Source organism: Camelus dromedarius, chromosome 19 (genome assembly GCF_036321535.1).
Source record: "Camelus dromedarius isolate mCamDro1 chromosome 19, mCamDro1.pat, whole genome shotgun sequence".
Lineage (NCBI taxonomy): Eukaryota > Metazoa > Chordata > Mammalia > Artiodactyla > Camelidae > Camelus > Camelus dromedarius.
In genome coordinates this window covers 21,468,474-21,488,709 of record NC_087454.1, presented here as the reverse complement: position 1 = coordinate 21,488,709, position 20,236 = coordinate 21,468,474, and the positions used below count along the sequence as shown (strand labels likewise).

Below are 20,236 nucleotides of genomic sequence, written 5' to 3'. Positions count from 1 at the left end.
GCCCCAGACTCCCTTCTCCACCAATGCCCCACCTTCCCACCTCCCCACCTCCTGGCTGAGCCAGCCCTGTTGTCCATCAAAGCTACTCCAGTCTTCATCAAATTCATTTCGACCAGCCCTTGGAATAGCCTGGGAACTCAGTCAGATCAGCCCCCAGGGTTCACAGACTTGGGCACCAACAGCCAGGGTGAAGGCAAAGGGGACCAGATTTGAGGATGGAGGCAGAAAGATTCTGGCAAGGTTGGAGCAGAGAGAGAATCACATAGAGCAATACTTCTCTTTAAGACACCAAATCCCCTGGAAATCAAAATGCAGATTCTGATTCAGTAGGACAGGCAAGAGTCTGAGATTCTGTATTTTCTAACAAAATTCTAGGTGTGTTGATGCTGCTAACCAAGGACTATACTTAGAGTGGCACTGACTTAGTGTTTAGAAATCATTCTTTATTGACTCAAGTCCTGAGGAGGAGGGACCCACAACTCCCTTACTCACCACTGAGTCCCCAGTACCCAGTACAACGCCTGAGAGGATGAACTGGGTAATTAATTAGTTAATCCTGGCAAAGTGCCCAGTGTTAGATGGCCCTACAGAGAAACCTCTAACTAATCATAAAACCACACAATTAACACCAGAGAGGAATTTGTATAAAGCAATACGAAGCCCAGAGGAAAAGGGGTTAATTCTGCCAGGTTGGGGGAGGGGGGCTGGATCTCACAAAAGAGGCCTCCTCGGCTAGGCCTTAGAGGGTGGGTCAGATTTACTCAGGTGGAGACCGGCTGAAGGGCGGGGGCAACACAGGAGCAAAGGTTAAGAAACCGAGAGCAAGAGAGCCAGGGCAGATTCCACGAATCCGGAGTAGTGTGATACACCCGGAGCATCGGGGTGTGAGGAGGGAGGTGAAAAAAAAAAACAACAGAAAGTTAAGTTGGGGCCAGCACATGCCAGTGCTGGAATGCCTAACTGGGAGGGTGGGCATCCATCGCTGGAAAGTTGGGAGCTGCTGGAGGTGTCTGCCCAAGGAACTGGCACCCTGGAGTAGAAGGACTCTCGGGGGTCACCAGGTCCTGCTTCAGGATGAAACTGGACTGGAGGAAGCAGCTTCCTGGGGTAGGAAGGGCCAAGGCAGGAGAGAGCTATGTTAGGAAGCAGTAGAGGGAATTCCTTGTGAGGGGATGAGGCCTGTGTGGAGGGCAGAATAGGATGTTTCCCTTGATTCAGAGGGATCTCACGGGGGCTTAAAAAATCCACACTGGGTGCACAGCTCTGAGCCAGGCACTAAGCAACAGAGATGATTATTTCCCAAAAGCCCCTCCAGACCCTAGGAGGGAGCTTCCACCATCTGCCCCAACGTCCCCCACAGCCCCACACTCTCTGCTCCTTCCCTCCACCTTAACAGAGGTGCCTCCTCGGTGCTGGGCTGGGGCCTCAAGCAGCAGCCCTGGCCAGAGGGGCTGTCAGGACCCTGGGCATTGCTCTCAGGGAGGCCTGTACAGATGCTGAGCCAGGTGTGGCTCACCCCTATCTTTTGAGCAAGAGAAGCCAGATCCAGGGGGGAGGGTATAGCTCAGTGGTAGAGTGCATGCCCAGCATGCGTGAGGTCCTGAGTTCAATCCCCAGTACTTCCATTAAAAATATAAATAAACCTGATTATCTCCCCATCAAAAAAATTTAAAAAAAAAAAAAAAAGAGATAAGTCAGACCCAGTGGGAAGAGGACCCAGTGGGAAGAGGACAAGGGCAGGCATTCCACCTCTGAATGGGGAGGGGAACGAGGAGGCCTGGAGGGTGATGAGATAAGAAGAGCAAGGTATGCTGGAATTCCCAGTCTGAGTCCCCCGAAGGCTGAGCCAGCTCTCCAACTCTGGCAATCCGATTGGATTCCCATTCCTATAGGACTAAAGCTAAACTCCCAACAAGACACCAAGGGAAGCCAGGTGACTCCCACCTCCCAAGCTCAGGGTGAGCCAGCCCTGGGCTGAGGGTGCTAAGGCTGTCCCCCAAAGCTCCGGGACAGGAGGCACCTTGTTAGCTGGCTGGAGTCCAGATAAGTAGGGTCAGCAGAAAAGGGTAGGTTTATCCTAAAAAAACAGCTGAGGGTGGTGTGGAAGATGAGACAACTTAACACTAGTCCTCAGACTGAAACTGTGACAAAGGTAGCAGGCCCTGCCCTGAAGCTGGGCTGGAGATGGAGAAACGACTCTAACCTCCAACCCCAGCAACTCACTCAACGGCTCCCCCAAAGATAAACCCGTTCTCTCTGCCTAATTCTTTCCCTGCTGTATGCCAGCTTCAGGCCTGGTTCTCTCCAGGGACCTAAATTGATTCTCTGCTTATCCAGACCCTGGGAGGTGGCAGCCAGAATTAATTAATGTTTGTAAAGTGCTCCAGAGATCCTGGGACCAGGGACCAAGGGGCGCCAGATGAGCTGCGCAGGAAATTGACAGGGAGAGGCGGGGAGAAGGGGGCAGCTGGCCAGGACCTGGGACGCCTGGAAGGGGAGGGCTAAGAAGACACTCCTAGTGACGGGGGCGGGGCAGGAGAGAGCTAAGAGGAAAAGGTGAGACTCTTCAAAGGAGCGACAGGTCTGTAACTAGAGGACTCCGGCTCCTGGCTGAGCCTACCCACCCATCAGCCATCCCCAGAGCCGGTCAAGTCCAGGCCCGGATGCCTTTCCCCAACTAAGCCCCAGTCACCCAACTGCCCCCGCCCAAGGACCACCTGCAGAGGAAGTCTCGGCCTCCCCGCCCCTTCTGAAGAAAGGCGAGCGCGCGAGGGTGGAGGCTTCCGACGGGAGGCAAGGCGCCCAACTCCTACCTGGGCAAACATTTCACTTCCTTTCTCTGAAAGAAGGAGGCGAGCCGCTCCCCCGCTCTTTAAAGCTAGGGACGTTCAGATCCTCTGTCGGCTGGCGGCGGCAGGACGCCCGCAACTGGCATCAGGGCTCACGGCGCCCCATTCCCGCCCGCGCCCGCCTAGAACTCCGCTCACTCACCCCAAAGTGCTGATGAAGCCATTGACGGAGCCCTCAGCGTACAGGGAGACGATGTCCCCGATGTGGAGGAAGCTGGACATCTCGCTCATGGCTACGGCCCTCCGGAGAGCCGGGGCGGTGGGGCGCTGAGGGGCGTGCAGCCAGGCTCGGTGCGGAGGGCGGAGATGACCCGGGAGGCCGAGAGGGGCGCACCCCCACCTCTGAGCCCGGCGCTCGACGCGGCCGAGGCCGGTTAGCAGCCCCCGGGGCGGAAGGCGGCGCGGCGCGGCGCGGCGCGGCCCGGGAGCCGGTGGTGGCGTCCGGGTAAGGAGGTGCCCACGTCTTGGCGCACCCGCCGCCCGCCCTCTCGGCCCGGCCCGGCCCGGCCCGGCCCGCGCGTACCTGCGGCGTAGAAGAGCAGGAAGTCTGGGGCCGCCACACACACATGCAAATCCCGCCCGGGAGGCGGGGAAGCCACACCCCGTCCCCCCTCCCCGCGGCCCGCCCGCGGGCACCCACGTGCGCCAGCGCGCCCCTCGCGTGTCCGGAGCCCAGCCTCCCGGACGATGGGCCGGACGGCTGCCCCGCGCGATTCCAAGGGATCCTGGGGCTCCAGCGAGCTCCCAGGACAGATTTCCAGCTCCAGCGAGTCCCCAGCCAGACTCGCCTAACTGCCATCCCCGGGAGGCCCAGCGGTAGTGGGGGCTCTGCGCCCTCGAGGTTCCCCGAACCGTCTACTCCACTACCCACGGGCCGCTGAGAGCCAGTGCTGGCGCCCGCGAAAGGGGGAGTCCAGCTCCCCAGCGGGCGCTACCTTGAGCGGCGCGCAAAAAACGCGCCCCGGTCGCGGTCGCCCTCCGCGCCCAGCTGAGAACCGTCTTGCCCCGAGAGACGCGCTCATTCCTTTGCAGCGCAAATTAGGATTCATTTTTCTCAACGTGAGAAGCCTTTCCATTGCACAATAGAAAGTGCTCGCGCTTGGAGGGGAAATGAAGCAATGGGGTGGGTTTTGTTTTTTTCTCTCCGCATTCCTGTGTACAAAGAGATCCAACTTCCGAATCAGTTCAGCCGCTCCCTCTCCAGGAGTTGGCTCCAAAACTCTTGGCTCCTCCTTCTTCTTCTTCTTTTTTTTTTTTTTTAAGGAGGGAGGTGGGCGGGAGTGAAAGCTACCTAAGCTAATTAATAACGCAACCGAGCGCCAACAATGCCAAGGCCGGTGCCGGTCCTTTGGGAGTGACCCGCTGCAGTGTCGCCGCCAAGCTCTTGCTCACGAAGTCCTGCCCTCAAACGCAAGTCCCCAGCTCGCCTACTTTCTATTCTGTTCCCGGGTGCTTGAGTGTTTGCTTCCTAGTTCTTTTATTTTAGCTTCTGGGATGGAGTGCCCCCCCACCCCCATTCGATCACGTTTACTCCCTTCCGAACCCCCACCCCAACCCGGACTTCCTGGGAAGGGGGAGGCTTGTCCCTGGGAGAAAGGGAGGAGGGGACTGAGAACTGAAGCAGGAAAAAGAGACTTGGGGTGAGGTGAGAAAGCTAAGTGCAAAGAGACAGTGTGGCTTTTTCACCGAGACCCCTAGAATGTGGGCGGGAAGGCCACTTTCAGGATTGCTGAGTTCAGTATTTTACAGACTTTTCACCAGGACCAAATAAATTTCACAGTAACAAATAAATTTTACATCAAACCAATCTGCACCTTCATCTATATAGAATTAAACAATAGTTTCACAAAACAATACTTAACCTTATGACCTGTGATTGCACTCCGATAGTTTCTGTTCTATTTGTGTTTTGTTCTGCTTTGTTTTTTAATACTGTGAATCACTAAATTGCTCTGTTAAATGTGCGAAATGGCTTGCAAATTGTAGTTTGAAAAATCTCACCCAGGCCACTCTGCCAAAAAGAGATGACCAAAGCCCAGAGGAGGAGAACCAAACCTCAAGGTTATGCAGCCAGTTCATGGCAACTGGAACCAGAATCCCAGCCCCTAACCCCCAGCCTTGACTGCCAGCCCAGTACTCTCTCCACTGCCTCACAGTGCACTAGAGCCTCAGCTGTCCATCCCTGGAGCCAGACTCTGGAATGGCTTCACTTGCTCCCAGAAGTTAGGCCTCCACTGCATTTCCTGCAAACAGAAGATAAATTTATGCATTCGTTTCATAAGCACTCATCAAAATCCTACTATGTACCAGGCGTCTGCTGGGAACCAGGCTCTCATCCAGCCACTAGCCTCAGCCCAATTGCCTTTTCCCCTTCTCCAGACAGAGATGATGAAGAGGAAGGTGCTGGAAACACCCCCTTCAGTGGCGGCACTCTGGACTTGTGCCTTCCTTGCTGCAGCCACATCCAGGGGTCCATGTCCTTCCCCTCCTGAGATCAAACAGATAGATGGTTCCCTAACTCAGCCAAGGTCTTAAAGCCAGGAAGTGGAAGTCTGGCCTACCTTACCCAAAGCACACGTTGCTTGTTCTCCGTCCACATCCAGGCTGGGAGAGCTCTGAGCCTCTCTCTTGTCCCTCTACCGTCCAGGAGGACTCAGGGGCAAGGAGCACAACTCATCCAACTAAGAAGTCCAGGTAGGGATGCCACTGGCAGCCTCCTACCACTCGCACTGCTTCTGAGTATTCTTCTGGTCAATGATATCCATGCTGTGTTCCCAGAGGAGCCACCCAGGGGCTCTGCGCCCCTGGTCACCTTCCTCTGCAAAATGAACTCCACTGTTAGCCTTTTTTTTTTTTCACAATTAAAAACAATTTTAATAGCATATTTCCATCTCTGCTTTTTGCAAGAAATGGAAATACATATGAGACAGATATCAGAAAATATGTACAATTATAATTCAGTGAAAAGAATGAAAGCAGATTTATAAATGCCTAAAATTAGTCAAACTTTGTTATAGAACAGAAAGAGAAATCTAGCTAATGGCCCGCTTGTTCCAAATATTATTAAAAACAGAATTGTCACAAACACACGCACAAAAAAACCCATTTTGTTTTGGTTATTTCAACTGTACAGTGGTCCTCGTTAAAAGGGAATAAAGAAAAATACAGAAAAAGTTTTTTTTTTAATTTTGGGGAGAGGTAATTAGGTTTATTTAATTTTTTGATTTGGGCGGGTATTGTTTCCTATAGTTTTTATGTTTGTATCACATATGGATGTATCCATAAACAATGTATGCTATCACTCTGCAGGCTTTTACCTTTTATATAAGTGGTATCACCCTGCATGCATCCTCTGATACATGGAGCAGAGGCACGATAGTCCACTTCCTGACCACATCACAATTTGCTTATCTGTTTTGTCCGTGACCATGAAAGCTCTATCTAGGTTTTGGCTATTACAACAATGTTGCAGTGAACATTCTTGTTTCCTTGTGCAAACACATGGGTGTCTCCAGGGAAAGCCCTGTTCAAACTATGGACTGGGACATATTCATAGGTCATGAAATCAATTTAGTGGGTAAAGATCAGCATTTTTAAAACTCAACTCTGATTAGAAAACAATGTGCATCACAAGGCATCAGGGTCACTATTAGGGTGAAAGCTGTGTCTGTCGTGAGTGTGAGGTGTGTGTATTCTGGATCACAGTGTGTGCTTTTTGAGGATACCTGTCCAAAAGTTTGAAAAACTCTACTCTAGAGTGAGAACTTAGGAAGCAGATTGCTAGATCACAGGCAAGGTGAATTGCCAACTTCCTAGGAATTGCCGAATTATGCTCCAAAGTGGCCGTTCTAACTCACCCTCTCACCAGCCACTAGAACTGTGCCCCTGAGCCATGTCCTCACCAACGCTTGGTACTGTCAGGCTTTCTAGCATGGGGTTTCTTTGTTCCCCAACTATCAGAGAACATACCACAGGCATCTTGAATTGTAATGATCTCTCTCCTTTTTGGCCTCCCCCCCCAGACCATGCGTTCCTGGATGGAGGAAGCTGTGTCTACTTCACTTTGTATTTCCAGACCAGGCCTGATACATAGTAAATGCTCAACACATTTGAACAGAATTGAAATGTCAAAGAGAAAGGGGATGGAGAAAGTATATCAATTATAGCAGGAGATAAAGGGAGACTGTGGGAGCCCCACTCATGGTACCAGGTACCTGCATCCCCAGGTGGGAGGTGGGAGCTTCCAAGGATGCTCTAAGCAATTGGAAAGGAGAACTCAAGGGCCCCAGCCCTCCTGAGTGGCTTGAGTGGGATGCTTTTAAGCTGAAGCCAAGTTCAGGCCCAGGAAGGAGGCTGTCACTATCCCCAAGGCAACTGGTTTACCTGGTTCAGGCCCCAACCTCAATGGCTGGGTTCCCCAGCACCTACCCCCCAAGGGAGCCTCTCCTAGAGGGAAAACAAAGGGGATGGGACACTCTGGTCAGAAACCCCAAACTCAGGATTTACAGGGAGCCAGTGACTGCAGGGGTCTCTAGGAGGGGAACTGAGAACTGATGGGCAGGGACTGGATTGGAGGAAATTACTTTTTACCATGTCTCTTTTTTAACTTTTGAATTTTGGACTATGTGGATGTTTAACATATAACCAAAATTAAAGATGTTCACCCCCAAACTCCACGCATCAGCAGGAATTCCTCCAGAAAACCCACCTCTACTCATCCAATCCAGGCCTAAGAGTGGAGGGACGCAGGGTGGTGGTGCTCAGACTCCCTCCCTAGACTCAGAGGGAACACAGCGTGTGTTCTGAGGAGTGTGGACGATAAGACAACTGGAGCACAGGGAGGGGCTACCAGCTCTCAATCCCAGGCCCCCTTCACCAGTATGCTCCCCTGCCTACCCCCAAACATGACTGCCTTCTAGAGACTTATCCCCAGCTCTGCTGTGTGACTGCAGAGGGTACAGACCTCTCTGGGTCTCAGGTTCCTTTTTGTAAACAGAGTTCACATCACCTTTCCAGATTTACCCTTGGCTCTGACTGTTCTTGAAGCTCTGACTGGGACTGGGAAGAGTAGGAACATCTCCCCCATGTGAGCTGTGCCATCTCCTGGTTTGGGGCAGATAACAGGGAGCCCTCAAGGGCTTCCTCTGCCCCTCACTCCTGACAGGCAGCCAGGCCAGGAGGGGAGGGACGGAGTCGGGCCAGAAGGGCTGACTCAGTACAGCAGTTACCCTGCCTGGTCACCAGGGCACCCCACCAACCGCCCGCTGGGGTTCCCAGAGAATTCCTTCCCCATGCCATAAGCTGACCTGGGCAGGCACCCCAGCCCACAGGAACCACTGAGCCCCAGCCAGGGCTGCCCTCCCCACAAGCCCACACACACACACACACACACACACACACACACACACACACACACACGCTCCCTCATACCCTCTTATCCACACACTCACATATTCAGCCTCCCAGAGAGCCTGAAAGGAGACAGAACTTGTTCTGTTTGTCGTCCCCCACCCCCACCTCCCAGTCATCAATGCCATATCTATTTATTTCAGACATTTGCTGACCACTCACCACATGCAAGGGACTGGAGAGGAAACGGACGGTGGGAATGCAGCCAGCTAACCCGAACACGTGGTCCTGGCCTGGTGAAGAAAGAGATCAAAGAATCTGCTGCTGCCATTCCCACTGGTCACAGAAGAAAAAGTGACCCCCTCCCACTGCTCATTTTCGCCTCTTGAGAGAGAAGCTCCCTGGTTCTGGAGTCCTGAAACCAAGGACTCCCCCCCCCCCACCAAGTCCTTCCTCCTCCTCTGTCCTGAGATGTTGGCTGGCAGGTAAGGTGAGACCCCTCCCCAGGCACCTTCGCAAATACTGAAAAGCAGAAGACCTGGAGCAAGACCACTGAGCCCTGGCTGCAAATGCTGGCCAGCTGTACAGCAAAGCTGCCCCGCCTCTCTGGACCTCAGTGTTCTTGTGTGTAAAACAAGAATAGAGAGCTATGTTAGTGAGATCCCGGCAGTAAACTGGCAACAGAACGCCAGCGGGTGATTAAAGAGAGGTTAATGAATGGATCGACTTGCAGAGGTGTGGGCAGGGCTAAGGGCAAGGGGTGGTGCAGCGCCCTGGAGTTAGGAACTGCAGAGAGCTGTTACCAGCCAAGGCCTGAAAAGGAGCCAATGGACCAATGGAACAAACAATGAAACTCTCTCTCCTCCTACCCTCCAGTCTCTTACCAGTGCCTTCCATCAGCTCAGAGGACAAGGGAGACTGGGTAATTCAGGCCATAGAAGTCAGCTTTCCAGGACACAGGACAAGCACAGAAGAGTGGACAATGGATCTGGAGGGGTGAATGGAGAATATCTAACTTAAGTAACTACTCTGTAAAACATTTAGCTCAAGCAGCAAATATTCCTCTATAAGTGTCTTTGTTTGCAGAGTCCTCAGAGTTCTCAATAAAGAGACGTGCTTATAGAGCTAAAGAAATGAAAATCTAATAGTGGAATCTTATTTTATTGGATGACCAAGGTAGGGGACATTGATGAGGCAGAAGATTTTATGGAGATTTCCAAAAAGCAGACCTCCGAGTCCCCTTCCCAATTTGAGTAACCCACTGGCCAGGAGGAGGAAGTACGGGGGCTGGGCTGGGCTGTACCTGCCTCCCCATCCTTACTGCTCCCCAGAGTTTAGAGTCAGAGTTGAGGAGTGATGGAGGTTACAGTGGAGGCTGTCTGATTACAGTTCTCATTCACCCTATGTGGTTACCCCCACCCTGAAGCCCAGGTCAAGACTTTGGCAGGAGCCCCAGAGAAGAGGGAGGCCTCTGTCAATTCTCTTTCCAGCCTCAGGAGGAGGGCCCTGCACTCTCAGGGGCAGCTGCACAGACCTCTATGAGTGTGTGCCCAGGCCTCTACCGCTCACCTGCCAACAAGGGAGGGGTGGTTCAGAGGAGGGGTACATCAACCTGGTGATCCTGTTGAGAAAGGAGACCAGCATGAAAAGCCTTCCTGGGGCCAGGGCCAGGCAGGAGCAGCCTTTGTCTGGCAGGAGATGAAAAGGATGACGTCAAGTCCACCTGGGCTGGGTCCTGGCCTCCAGCCGTGCCCCACACCCACCTTGGCAGGACTGAGGCCCTGTGAGTTGGCCCTTGCTGGGGCTGCCCAGCTGCAGCTCGGAAGGGCTGAAATATAGGGGTTCAGCCACCAAACAGGACTTGCTCCTACACCAGGTTTGCCAGCCTTTGTTTCTGGATCATTCAGAAGGAAGAGGTCGTGCATCGAGGGGTGTGCTGTGCCCTTCCAAGGGGGCAGGGTGGGTCACGGCCAAGGCACTCTTCTCCAGGGGGAGAGGGAGAGAAAGGCCTGCTGTTTGCCCAAGAGCTGAGCAGACACTGGGGCCCTTGTCCTGGGACAGCGGGGGAGGCTGCCGGCCAGATGGAGAGCAGTGAGGCGGGGGTGGGGGGGTGGAGACGAGGGATTCCAAGGCTGAGCGATCAGCCTCTTCCTCCCACACCCCCACTGAGCTCCTGGGGCCAGCAGGAAGACAGGAGCCTTACTGAGACCCAGTAAAGCGCAGCCTCCACTCCCACCCAGACACCGGAACCTTCGAAGGCAGCCCCGGTATTGCCTTTCTGCAGCCCAGATGCTGCAGAAATCCTCCAGGCCTGGACTGTCAAAGCTGGGCAGGCTTCTCTCTGGAAGGGGCTCTCCTGGTCTGCCATGAACAAATCCCGCCTAGGACCTTTGAGGCAAGTGTTCTGTGAGGAGGGTTGCATCTGGTCACCTCACAAATATTGATTGAATCTGTGCTGTGTGCTAGACCTCATGTAGGGCAGGAGGGCAAGGGCTCCCCGAGGGCCTAAGAGCCCTGGTCACCGTGGCCCAGGCTCCTGCCTAGCCCCTGCCCTCCAGCAGACCTTTGACAATGGGTTGGGCCAAGCTGAACCTCAGGAGCCCTCTCCTTTGGTTGGCATTACCATCATTCTAAACGTAACCACTTCCAGGAGTGGCCCCCAGCATATCAGCCAACTTTCAGTATTTATCCAGGATTGGCTAGAGGAGCAGAGAGGAAGGCCCCCAAAATAAGACATTTGGAGCAGGAGCCAGAAAGGGAAACAATAATAACCAACCACTGCCAACCCTGATGCCCACCCCTAGGTGGTGCTATGGGTGCATTAGTGCCCTTAATCGGCCCTCAGCCCCATCCCCATTTCACAGATGAGGAAATGGAGGCTCACAGAGCTGAGGTTTGACAGCAGTTAAGCAGCTAATGGATAGGGAGCAGAAATTCAGTTATCTAACAGGTTGGGGAAGGTTGTACAGCTAGTAAGTCATCTCCATGTTTCAGAAAAAGAAAGCTCAGGGAAGTGAAGGGACCTGCTCAATGTCATACAGCTAGTAAGTGACAGAGGTAGGACTCAAACTCAGGCCTGCCAACCTGTAGTTTAATCTTTACTCTGCAGAAGAGTCACAGACAGGGAATCTGGGAGGGGTATCTTTGTTCACTCATGAGTTATGCCTGGCGGAGGGCTGTTCCTTTCCCCTAAGAGACCCTGCCCCAAATGCCTCCTCAGCAATGGCTGGGAGGAGCGTGACAGTTGGGACAGGGACACCCCACCAAGGCCTGTGCCTCCAGCCTTCACCTCCAGCTCCACCTAGAGCTTTCCTCTGACTCCACCTGCCAGTGGGGCAGGGTCTGTCTCCCTCCATCCTGGGCCAGGTGGGCCTTAGTAAACAGTCTGTGGGCCACAAACATGCTGCACCTGCCCTGATTCCAGCAGATTCCAGTGCTAACCACCATGATTCATTAGCTCCCCCTTTGTCCAGACAGACAAAATGCACAGCAGGAAAAAAAGAGGTTGGACAGCAGGGAGGACTTCCAGGACTGTCCAGGATGGGAGATCTGGGGATTAGGCACCAGAGGTGGTGGAGTTCTTTAAAAGAGCAATATGCCAGGCTGCCTGAGTGGAAATCCAAATTCAGGAGTTCCAGACTAATTAGTTTCCTTGGGCTTCTTCAGCTTCCTCCCCTCAGGGCCTGAGTGCTGGGAGGGGGAGCTGGAAGTTTGCCTCCAGAACCTGTTCAGACCTACAACCAGGACCACACCTGCAGTGCACACTGTCCCATTCATAGCCAGTAAGGGTTAGCATTTACTGAACATTTACTACGGTCCATTTATGTCTCTGTTAGCTCAGTTAATCTTCAAATGGCCCCAAGAGAGGCTACAGTTATTACATCCACTTGACAGAAAAGGAAACCAAAGCCCAAGGCCTTTTCTCTGACTCTCCATTTTCCCAATGTCTGTTCATCCTTCAAGGCTCAGGTCAAATGCCCCCCTTTGTGCCAAGGACCTCTGCTCTCCACGAGGCCACCACTATTCGCAGCCTAGGCTTTCCAGGCCGACCTGCCACTTCCAAGCTCTTGACCTTGAACAAATGACTTCCCTAAACCTCAGTTTCCTTATTTGTCAAATGGGAGTAATGAAGCACCAACCATAGAGGATCAAGGTTCAACCAGTTAACAGACATCATGCCTTACAACCAGTCCCTGGCACCGGGGGTGCTTTACAGAGGCAGGTTGTCACTGCTAAGTTTGTTACCTGTACTTATTGGCTGTTGATTTTACCTCTCAGACCCAACTGTAAAGTCACTGAGGACTCATCTTGACATCTCTGTCTTATTATTCTTTTTTTTTCTTATATATACTTTTTTTTCCCAGCAGGGGGAGGGAGGTAATTAGGTTTATTCATTTATTTATTTTTAGAGGAGGTACTGGGGATTGAACCCAGGACCTTGTGCATGCTAAGCATGAGCTCTACCACTTGAGCTATACCCTCCCCTTCTCTGTCGTGGTTTGGGTTCCCCAGGATGCAGACACTGAGACAAAGATTCGAGGACACATACATGAATGGAGGCGACCAGAGTGACCCCAGTAGAGGAGGTATTTTTTACCAGTTCCCATTGTGGGCGATTGGAGCCCAGTCCCTCTGGGGAGCTCAGGGAGCTGGATCAGTCTCTGATGTAGCCTCTGAGGGCATGGCCAGTGTAGGCACAGAGATGGGCACCGGGACACCCTGGTCCTGGCCAAACAGGAGGGACCGGGGCAGAGGTGCTGCCCAGAAGCTCACCTGTCAGATGCTTGGCTGGTCACTGCCGTCAGAGTAAGCCAAGCACTTCCTGGAGGGAGGGTGGGCAGCCTGCCAGCTCCCCCTTTGCATTCTCAGAGCCCAGGCAGCCATCTTCAAGGACTCTGAGTCCAGTCCAGGAGGGATTCAGCCTAAGAGACAAGGTGGGAAGACAACTAAAAGAATCAGGAAAGGTTTGGGGACAATGTTTCAATTACTATTGCTGCATAACAAATTATCCATGTGAAACAATAGTTGTTTCATTGTGCTCAAAGTCTTGTGGGTCAGGAATTTGGGAAGGGCCCGGCTAGGTGGTTTTCGGTGGTGGAGGTGGGGCGGGTGGTGTCTGTCATATGATTGCTGTCAGAGGCCACTGGGGCTGGAGTCATCTGAAAGGCTCAACTGGGCTAGACATGCACGATGGCTCCCCGAGTGGCCACCAGGGGGGCGCCGGCTGTTGGTGGGAGCTCTGCTGGGGCTGTGGTGCGACTGACTCCACATGACTTCTTACCTGGGGGCTGGCTTATCCTCCAGCAAGTGTTCCGAGAGGAGTAGGTGGAACCTGTGTGGCCTTTTATAACTTAGCCTCCACATTACATAGTGTCACTCCCACTGTACTTTATTGATGGAGGTAGTCAGAGCCCTCCCAGATTCAAGAGAAGGATGTAGATCCCCCTCTCCCTGGGAAGAGTGCCAAAGGATGGGGCCATGTTTTAAAACTACCACAGGTGACATCTCAGAACAGGTCTCTCTCCCTGTGCTATCTGGGACTTCATAGGTTACAGGCCCTGGGGGAAACCAAGAGACCTTAAGCTGGCACCCATCCTACAGATTAGAAAACTGAGCTCCTGAGAATGCAAAACTTGGCCCTCAGCATCTGCCTCCATCCTGCCTGCTGTGACAGTGAAGGCCAAGGGTCCCTCAGGCCCTTACCCAAGGCAGGTGGGCAACCCAGAGAAGTGTGTGGGGGTGGTGGTGCATGTGCCCAAGAAGCATTTGAATACAAGCACGTGTGTGTACAAGGACTGGCATGCAGATGGACTTCGGAGGTTACTCCACCCGCTGGAAGATACTGTGCTCTGTTACCAAACACCCCTCCCCTAGCACCTAGGTTCTGCAAGTACAAAGGGAAAGTTGAGGCAGGACCACAGGGAGGAAAGGACTTCAGGAGGGAGGGGCCGAGTCAAGAGTGTGTCTGAGCAAGAAGGCTGGTGGGATGGGAGGGGCTGGGAGTCTGGTCCTGGGGTCTTGGCACAGGATTCAAGGCTCTCAAGAAGCTGATGACAGTCAATCATCAGAAACCATTGACAGCTTCCTGGTGGCACACAGAGAAGGCGGGGTGGGGGACTTTAGTGGTCAGGGAAGCAAGATAAATCCATGGTCCCCATCCCCTCCCCAAGCCAAGAGGTAAAGTGTCTCTTCAGTACCCTGCCTGTCCCCGCTGTCCCTGAAGCTGTTCAAGGCCTCAGCCCAACCTCACACCACTGTAGCCCAGAGCAAGGTGCTCAAGGCAGGCCAGTGTCCCATCTGCAGCAGATTTGCCACCCAGTCTCCCCCATCCCTCATCCATCCTTGCCAGGGCCCCTTGTTCACAGCTGGGCTCCCAACAGGCTCTCAAGAGAGATGTGTCGAATGAATGAGGCGTGAGTGCACGCTGGGGTTGGTAGTGGGCAGGGGTCTGCCCTGGCAGCTGTCCTTGCTCCTCTGCTGGGCCTCAGGGCAGAGTGGCTACTGCAGTGGCCCCTTGCCCACTCCAGAGGCCCACTCAGGCCCTCAGGCACTTACTGAGCTGTAGGACATGTCCTGAGCTGGGTGTCCCCGAAAGGAGGCAGCATATCAGAGGGGAAAGGACACTTCATTTCGGCCTGGTCATCTACCTGGCCTGGGGGGGGGGGGGCAGGTTTAGGGCCTATCTGGTAGAGCAGGGCACCACCTGCAGGAGAATCCCAGCAAGCAGATCGGGCTGGAAGGCCTGGGGAGGGCAGCTGAGCAGACGTCCATGCCCCAGGCCGTGCCAGGGCCTTGGACCTTCTCAGATGTCCGCTCAGGCCCTCCCTTCCACTCCACAGTTCTACCTTCTCTCCGTTTCCTGCCTATCTCTCTGACTCCTGCTGGAGTACTTTTTTATTCACTATACTCATTCATTCATTTAAGCAATGTTTAAGGGTACTGGGAACGTACTAGTGAGGTTCGAGGCCTCAGGGACACAGCAGCAAATGAAACAGGCAACATTACCTGCCCCTGTGAAGCTTACGTTCCAGTTGGAAACCATAAGCACATAAACAAACTAAATATATGATATGTTAGATGATAAAAGTGCAGTTGGAAGAGATAGATGCTTTTTTTTTTTAAAGTAGGGTAGTAAAGAAATACCCTCTGAGAATGTGACAGCTCATAGCTAAGGAAAGACCTCAAGGAGGTAAGGAAGTGAGTCATGTAAATTCCTAGGGGCAGAACCACCAACACAGAGGGAACAGGAAGTGCAAAAGCCCTGAGGCAGGAGTGGGCTGAGTGTGTGTAAGGAATAGCAAAGAGGCCAGTGTGGCCAGAGCACACAGAGAGAGAAGGAGGACAGTGAAGATGGCGTTGGAGACAGAGAGGGACTGGATGGTGAGGGGCTTCGTCAGGCCTTGGAAGGACCTGGCTCTCACTTGGGCGAAGGAGAGCCGTACAGGGCTTTGAACAAAAGATTTACACTTTATCTTTTTATTATTTTTTTTCCATCTGCTTAGTTGTTTGTTTGTTTTTAACTGTTTAGGGTTTTTTTTAGAGGATTTATGTTTTAAAATAACAGTAGCTTATGTTACCAAGTGCTTAATACATATCAGCCATTTTTCTAAAAACACTGAACAGGTATTAACCCATTTAATTCTCCCAAAAACCTTTATTAAAGATGGCAAAACTGATACTAGGAGGTCTCTACCCGCTGATGGTAGTGGCACCACCCTACCCACCAAGTTGTAACAAATCAAAACTGTCTCCAGACATTGTCAAATGTCTCCCAGCAGACAGACCTGCCCCAGCTGAGAACCACTGCCCAAGTGCCCTCCTGGACTGAATGAAGAGACCAGGAAAGAGGAGTCCAGGACGGTTCTGGCTGGGTCAGTGAGTTGGAAAGTGGGGTCTGGGTGCAGACTGGACACCTCCCCATCACCAGAAGGTCCCCCTGGCAGGCATGCCCTCCCCCCCTCACTTCCTCTGTCAAATTCCTCCTCCTCCTGCAAGCCCCAGTCACAAATGATGCCTCTTCCTTGAAGCTCCTGGATTTCCCACTGCTGGAATGACCTGCTCCCCGCTCTGTGCTGTCCAAACCTGTGTTCTAGCAGCATCGTCCTCTGGTTTTTACTGAAGGCCCCTGTTGTGCCCTCAGTCCTCCCACTGTGGATTTCATGAGGACGAGGAGGTGTTTTTTATCCATGGTCTCCAGACAGATTACATCAAATCACCTTCAGCAGAGGCAGCTCTGCCCTCTGAGCATCACGGGGAACTGAAACTCCCTATGGTTCAGGGATTCCCCTAGGTGCGTGGCCATCCTTGTGGGGGGTGGGGTGAGAGGTGGACTGTCGTGGCCTGGACGCATTTACTGCGCACCTTGAGGCACATAGGCCCTGCAGGTGCCAAGTGCCTGCTCCAGCCACAGTTGCCCACGCATGACTGGCAGGCCCTCCCCGGACTCCAAGCCACAAGGCTGCCCCCTCCACCCTCTGGGCAGCGGAGAAAGGGGCTGGGGTGAGAGATTCCACCCGGTGAGACACTGGTTGACCACTGTGGGACAAGGCACCCCTTGTGGTAAAAACCTTCCCCAGCAACCCCCAGTACCCTTTACATAACAATAACAGCAGCCAGTGAGGCAACCTGCCCTCTTGTACCCCAGAAGCCTCTTAGGTGGCTTCCTTTGTGCTTTACCCTCACCCCTTACAGTCTCTTCCCTACTCCACAGCCCAGGAAGACTTTTAAAATGTAAACCACATCATGTCACTCCTCAGTCTGATAAAATAAACCCCCAAAACCCAGATCAGCAAAGAACATGACCTCCCTCTTTCTTCCTGATCTTACCTCCTCCTATTACTCCTCCTCCCACTCACTCCCCTCCAGCCACAATGTCTCCTTCCTATTCCTCAAACACTCCCTGCCTGCTCCTGCCTCAGGGCATTTGCAATTGCTGTTCCCTGTGCTGTAATTCCCTTCCCCAACATCCCCAGGGCTCCTGCCCTCATTTCCTGGTGGTCCCTGCTTCCACACGACCTCCTCAGGGAGGCCCTTCCCATCCCATCACTCTGTCTGAAACAGCATCCCATTAAGCAGCTTCCTTTCTCCTCGGCTACTTGTCAGTCCCTGAGACATGATCTGTTCACTGTCTACCTTACTAGCAATCAATCATAAATGCTCCACAAAGTAGAGATTTGCATGTCTAGTTCACTGCTCTATTCCCAGTGCCTGGAACAGGATGGAGTAGATGCTTAGTAAATATTTGATCCATGCCAGACAGCACTTCATTTAGCCCCCACGAGAAGCCTGTAACTTGCCCATCTCAGGGATGTAGAAAGTGAGATTCAGAGAGTTACGTAAGAGGCCTGCGTGCGGTCACAGGAGCTTGTCTGAGCCGAAGCCGCAGCTCCAACCCAGCTGAGTCTCCCCTCTGCCTCTCTGCTCCCCACCTCCTTTCCCACTTGGAAAATAATACAAGTGGTTCTGCCTTTCCCTCGCCCTGGAATAGGCAAGATTGGCAACTGATGACTCAAAACAGGGCCCAAGGTGGATTCTTCCACAAAGGTCCTGCCCAGGATCCCACAGGGAGAGATATTCCGCTGTCTCCCCAGGCAGGCAGGCCCACATTTCCCTGGGGCCACCCCCATGCTCCTTCCCCTCTGCACACCTCTTGCCTTTCAGCCACTGCTGTCCCCCAAATACCTTCAGAATGGATCCGGGGGCTGCTTTTCTCACATCCCCCCAGACATACAGTGAGAAAGAGACAGAGACATACGGAGAGAGGGGGAGAGGGAGGGGGGAACAGAGACCCACATGCAGTTACCAAAAGAGAGAGATGGAGAAAGATGGCAGAGAAGAGAGGGGCAGAGGCTTGGCAAGTTCTGACAACATGGCTCAACTTAAACCTACAGGACTGACCAGGGCCACTGCCAGCTCAATTGGCCCTTTTAAGTAAATTAGAGGCACCTTCACAGGGTTTCAGAGCCCTCTCACCCTTGAGCCAAGCGCCCTGCTGCAGGGTGCGGCCCGCACAGCAGTGCACGGCAGCCCTCCCCTGACTGTCCACACACCCACAAGGTGAAGACAGCTTTAAATGTCACCCATTCCTCGGGTCAGACCCACAGACGCATCTGCAGCGTTCCCTCAAAAACCATTCAGGAAGGCCTGGCCTCTCTCTGTGTGGGTGGGGAGCCTGCGCCCAGCCCTCTGTCCCCGCCCACTGGCCTTCCCCCACAGCAGGCCCCTGGGCCACTCGTGCCAAGCTAGGCCCATCCACAGAAACCAGCCCAGGACCCTTTGGGGCCGGCAAAAGGCCCTCAGGCCCGTGTGCCTGCACGCAGCCCCACCCCACCCCTGTCCTGCTCCACCACCAGCAGCAACACTCCCAGCCTCACAGACCTTCCTCTCCATAGTTCATAGGGACCCCAGAGCCAGGTGGACGAGGAGGTGCCATGACCCTTGCTTAACATAAAGGGAAAGAGAGACTCTGCTCCCCTCACTCCCCAGCAGCCCCATACTTGAGGGGTCCCAGGAAGAGGTGCTCCTGTCCCCGGGAGCTGAGGTGGCCTCGGAGTGGCCACCTGGCTCAGGTGGGCAGCCAAGGAGCCTGAGCTGCCAGCAGGGCCAGCCTCCCTGACCCATTGTGGTGCCTGCCTGTGCCCAGGAGCTGTTGGCTGGCCCCACCCAGGAGGCAATGGGAGGTGCAGAGCTGCCTCCTGGAGGGCTCTGGGCCCAGGCAGCCTCCTCCAGCCAGGGCATGGCTGGCACCAGGTTTGGGGGCTTCTCAGGCAGGGGGAAGGCAGAGAAGTACCCTCTCCGTGGGGTCCATGAGGAGTGCTATGTCCATGCGGGGAACACCAGGGGTCCACGTGCAACCACGGAGCGAACAGGCTGCCCTCCGAGGCCCCCACCCTTCCCAACAGCCAGCACTCTGGGAGGAAATAATCAGGGCACAGGTGAGTCATATGGTCACAAGGCTGCTTCCCAGCTGACTCAGAGGGACAGTCCAGATGGGCCCTTCCACCAGCCTCAGCTCAGAGCCTGAATCAAGGATTCCAGGGGGTGGGGCCTGACCAGGAAGCCCAGGAGAAAATAAAGCCTCAGCCCACCTGTGAATCACTAGCCCTCATCAACCCCAGTCCGGGGTAGGTGGGGGTGGTGGGGAGTGGTGGGGGGATGAGAGGCAGGGACTCCCACCTTCACTGGGCTGGGCGGAGCTGGGGCAGGAGGCCAGGTCACTGCAGTTTCCCTACCACCACCCCAAGCACTGATATCCATCCGACAACCAGCTGTTGTTATCAATTACAATAATTATTTGGAGTGGCCCCCATGTTCTGACATTGAACTTCAGCTCTGCCACAGGCCTCGGGTTGGACATAGTGGGGGCCCCACAGAGAAGGCCAGACAAGCTGTAAACAGCAGTTGTGTTGATAAGAACTAGGGCAGTGGGAGCTCTCTCGCACACTTGTGCTGGAAGCTCAGAATGGGAGGGAAGGAACCAGGATCCTACCGGGACCCAGCAGGACCTCCTGGCAATAGCACCTCCTGGTGCCCAAGCCCAGCCTGGCCCTCCCACCCACTGGATACCCACAAAGCCAGGTATAAGGGTGAGCCCTTCCATGGCCAGTAAGGGCACAGCATTGTGCACCCCTAATGCAAGCCCATCCTTGTTTCTGGGATTAGGTAGAGTTGGGCTTTCTAGATGTCTGGAACTCCCTCAGCCCGGGCTCCTCAGAGGTGCTCAGCACCAAGCATGGTAGCCTGGGCCATGACCAGGAACAGCAGGATAGGGTCCTGCCCCCAGCCCCTATAGCATGGGCCCTCCTCCATCAACCCCAGGGACCCCTCACACGCCCCCTATCCCAGCCCCAGAGGCAGGTCCCCATGGTCCCAGGGCTGCTTTCCTGGTTTTGTCCCTGTGCTGGCTGGGCAGCAACTTCCTCCTGGAGAATTCCCGGATCCTCCCTGTGAGGCCACAAGCCTGGCCTGGGAACTTAGGAGGGAGGGAGGCCAGGAACACTCCTACTGAGAGGGGCAGGCAGCAGGGGCTCCCTTGGCAC

The 20,236-nt window shown here is 53.9% G+C and overlaps 1 protein-coding gene and 2 long non-coding RNA genes across 4 annotated transcripts in view; all 3 read right to left on the bottom strand.

Annotated features, from left to right (window-relative positions):
- Nucleotides 1-3,339, bottom strand: part of ITPR3 (inositol 1,4,5-trisphosphate receptor type 3) — a 64,359-nt gene extending 61,020 nt beyond the window's left edge. The window contains exon 1 of one of the 2 annotated variants that reach the window (XM_031434911.2): nucleotides 2,992-3,339. In XM_031434911.2, coding sequence (XP_031290771.1) covers nucleotides 2,992-3,080 — 89 coding nt within the window. In that variant the 5' untranslated portion in view covers nucleotides 3,081-3,339. The remainder of the gene's footprint in view (nucleotides 1-2,991) is intronic. The other variant, XM_010994529.3, reaches the window with a different exon arrangement.
- Nucleotides 3,340-4,839: 1,500 nt separating this feature from the next.
- LOC135318580 (uncharacterized) lies at nucleotides 4,840-5,794 on the bottom strand. Its single transcript, XR_010376746.1, has 2 exons — nucleotides 5,411-5,794; nucleotides 4,840-5,092 (listed from the first exon to the last, which is right to left on the bottom strand). It is a non-coding gene; the product is annotated as an uncharacterized LOC135318580 (long non-coding RNA).
- A 2,613-nt stretch (nucleotides 5,795-8,407) lies between these two features.
- Nucleotides 8,408-9,823, bottom strand: LOC116147665 (uncharacterized). The gene is made up of 3 exons (XR_004131228.2): nucleotides 9,768-9,823; nucleotides 9,083-9,186; nucleotides 8,408-8,491 (listed from the first exon to the last, which is right to left on the bottom strand). It is a non-coding gene; the product is annotated as an uncharacterized LOC116147665 (long non-coding RNA).
- Nucleotides 9,824-20,236: the final 10,413 nt, after the last annotated feature.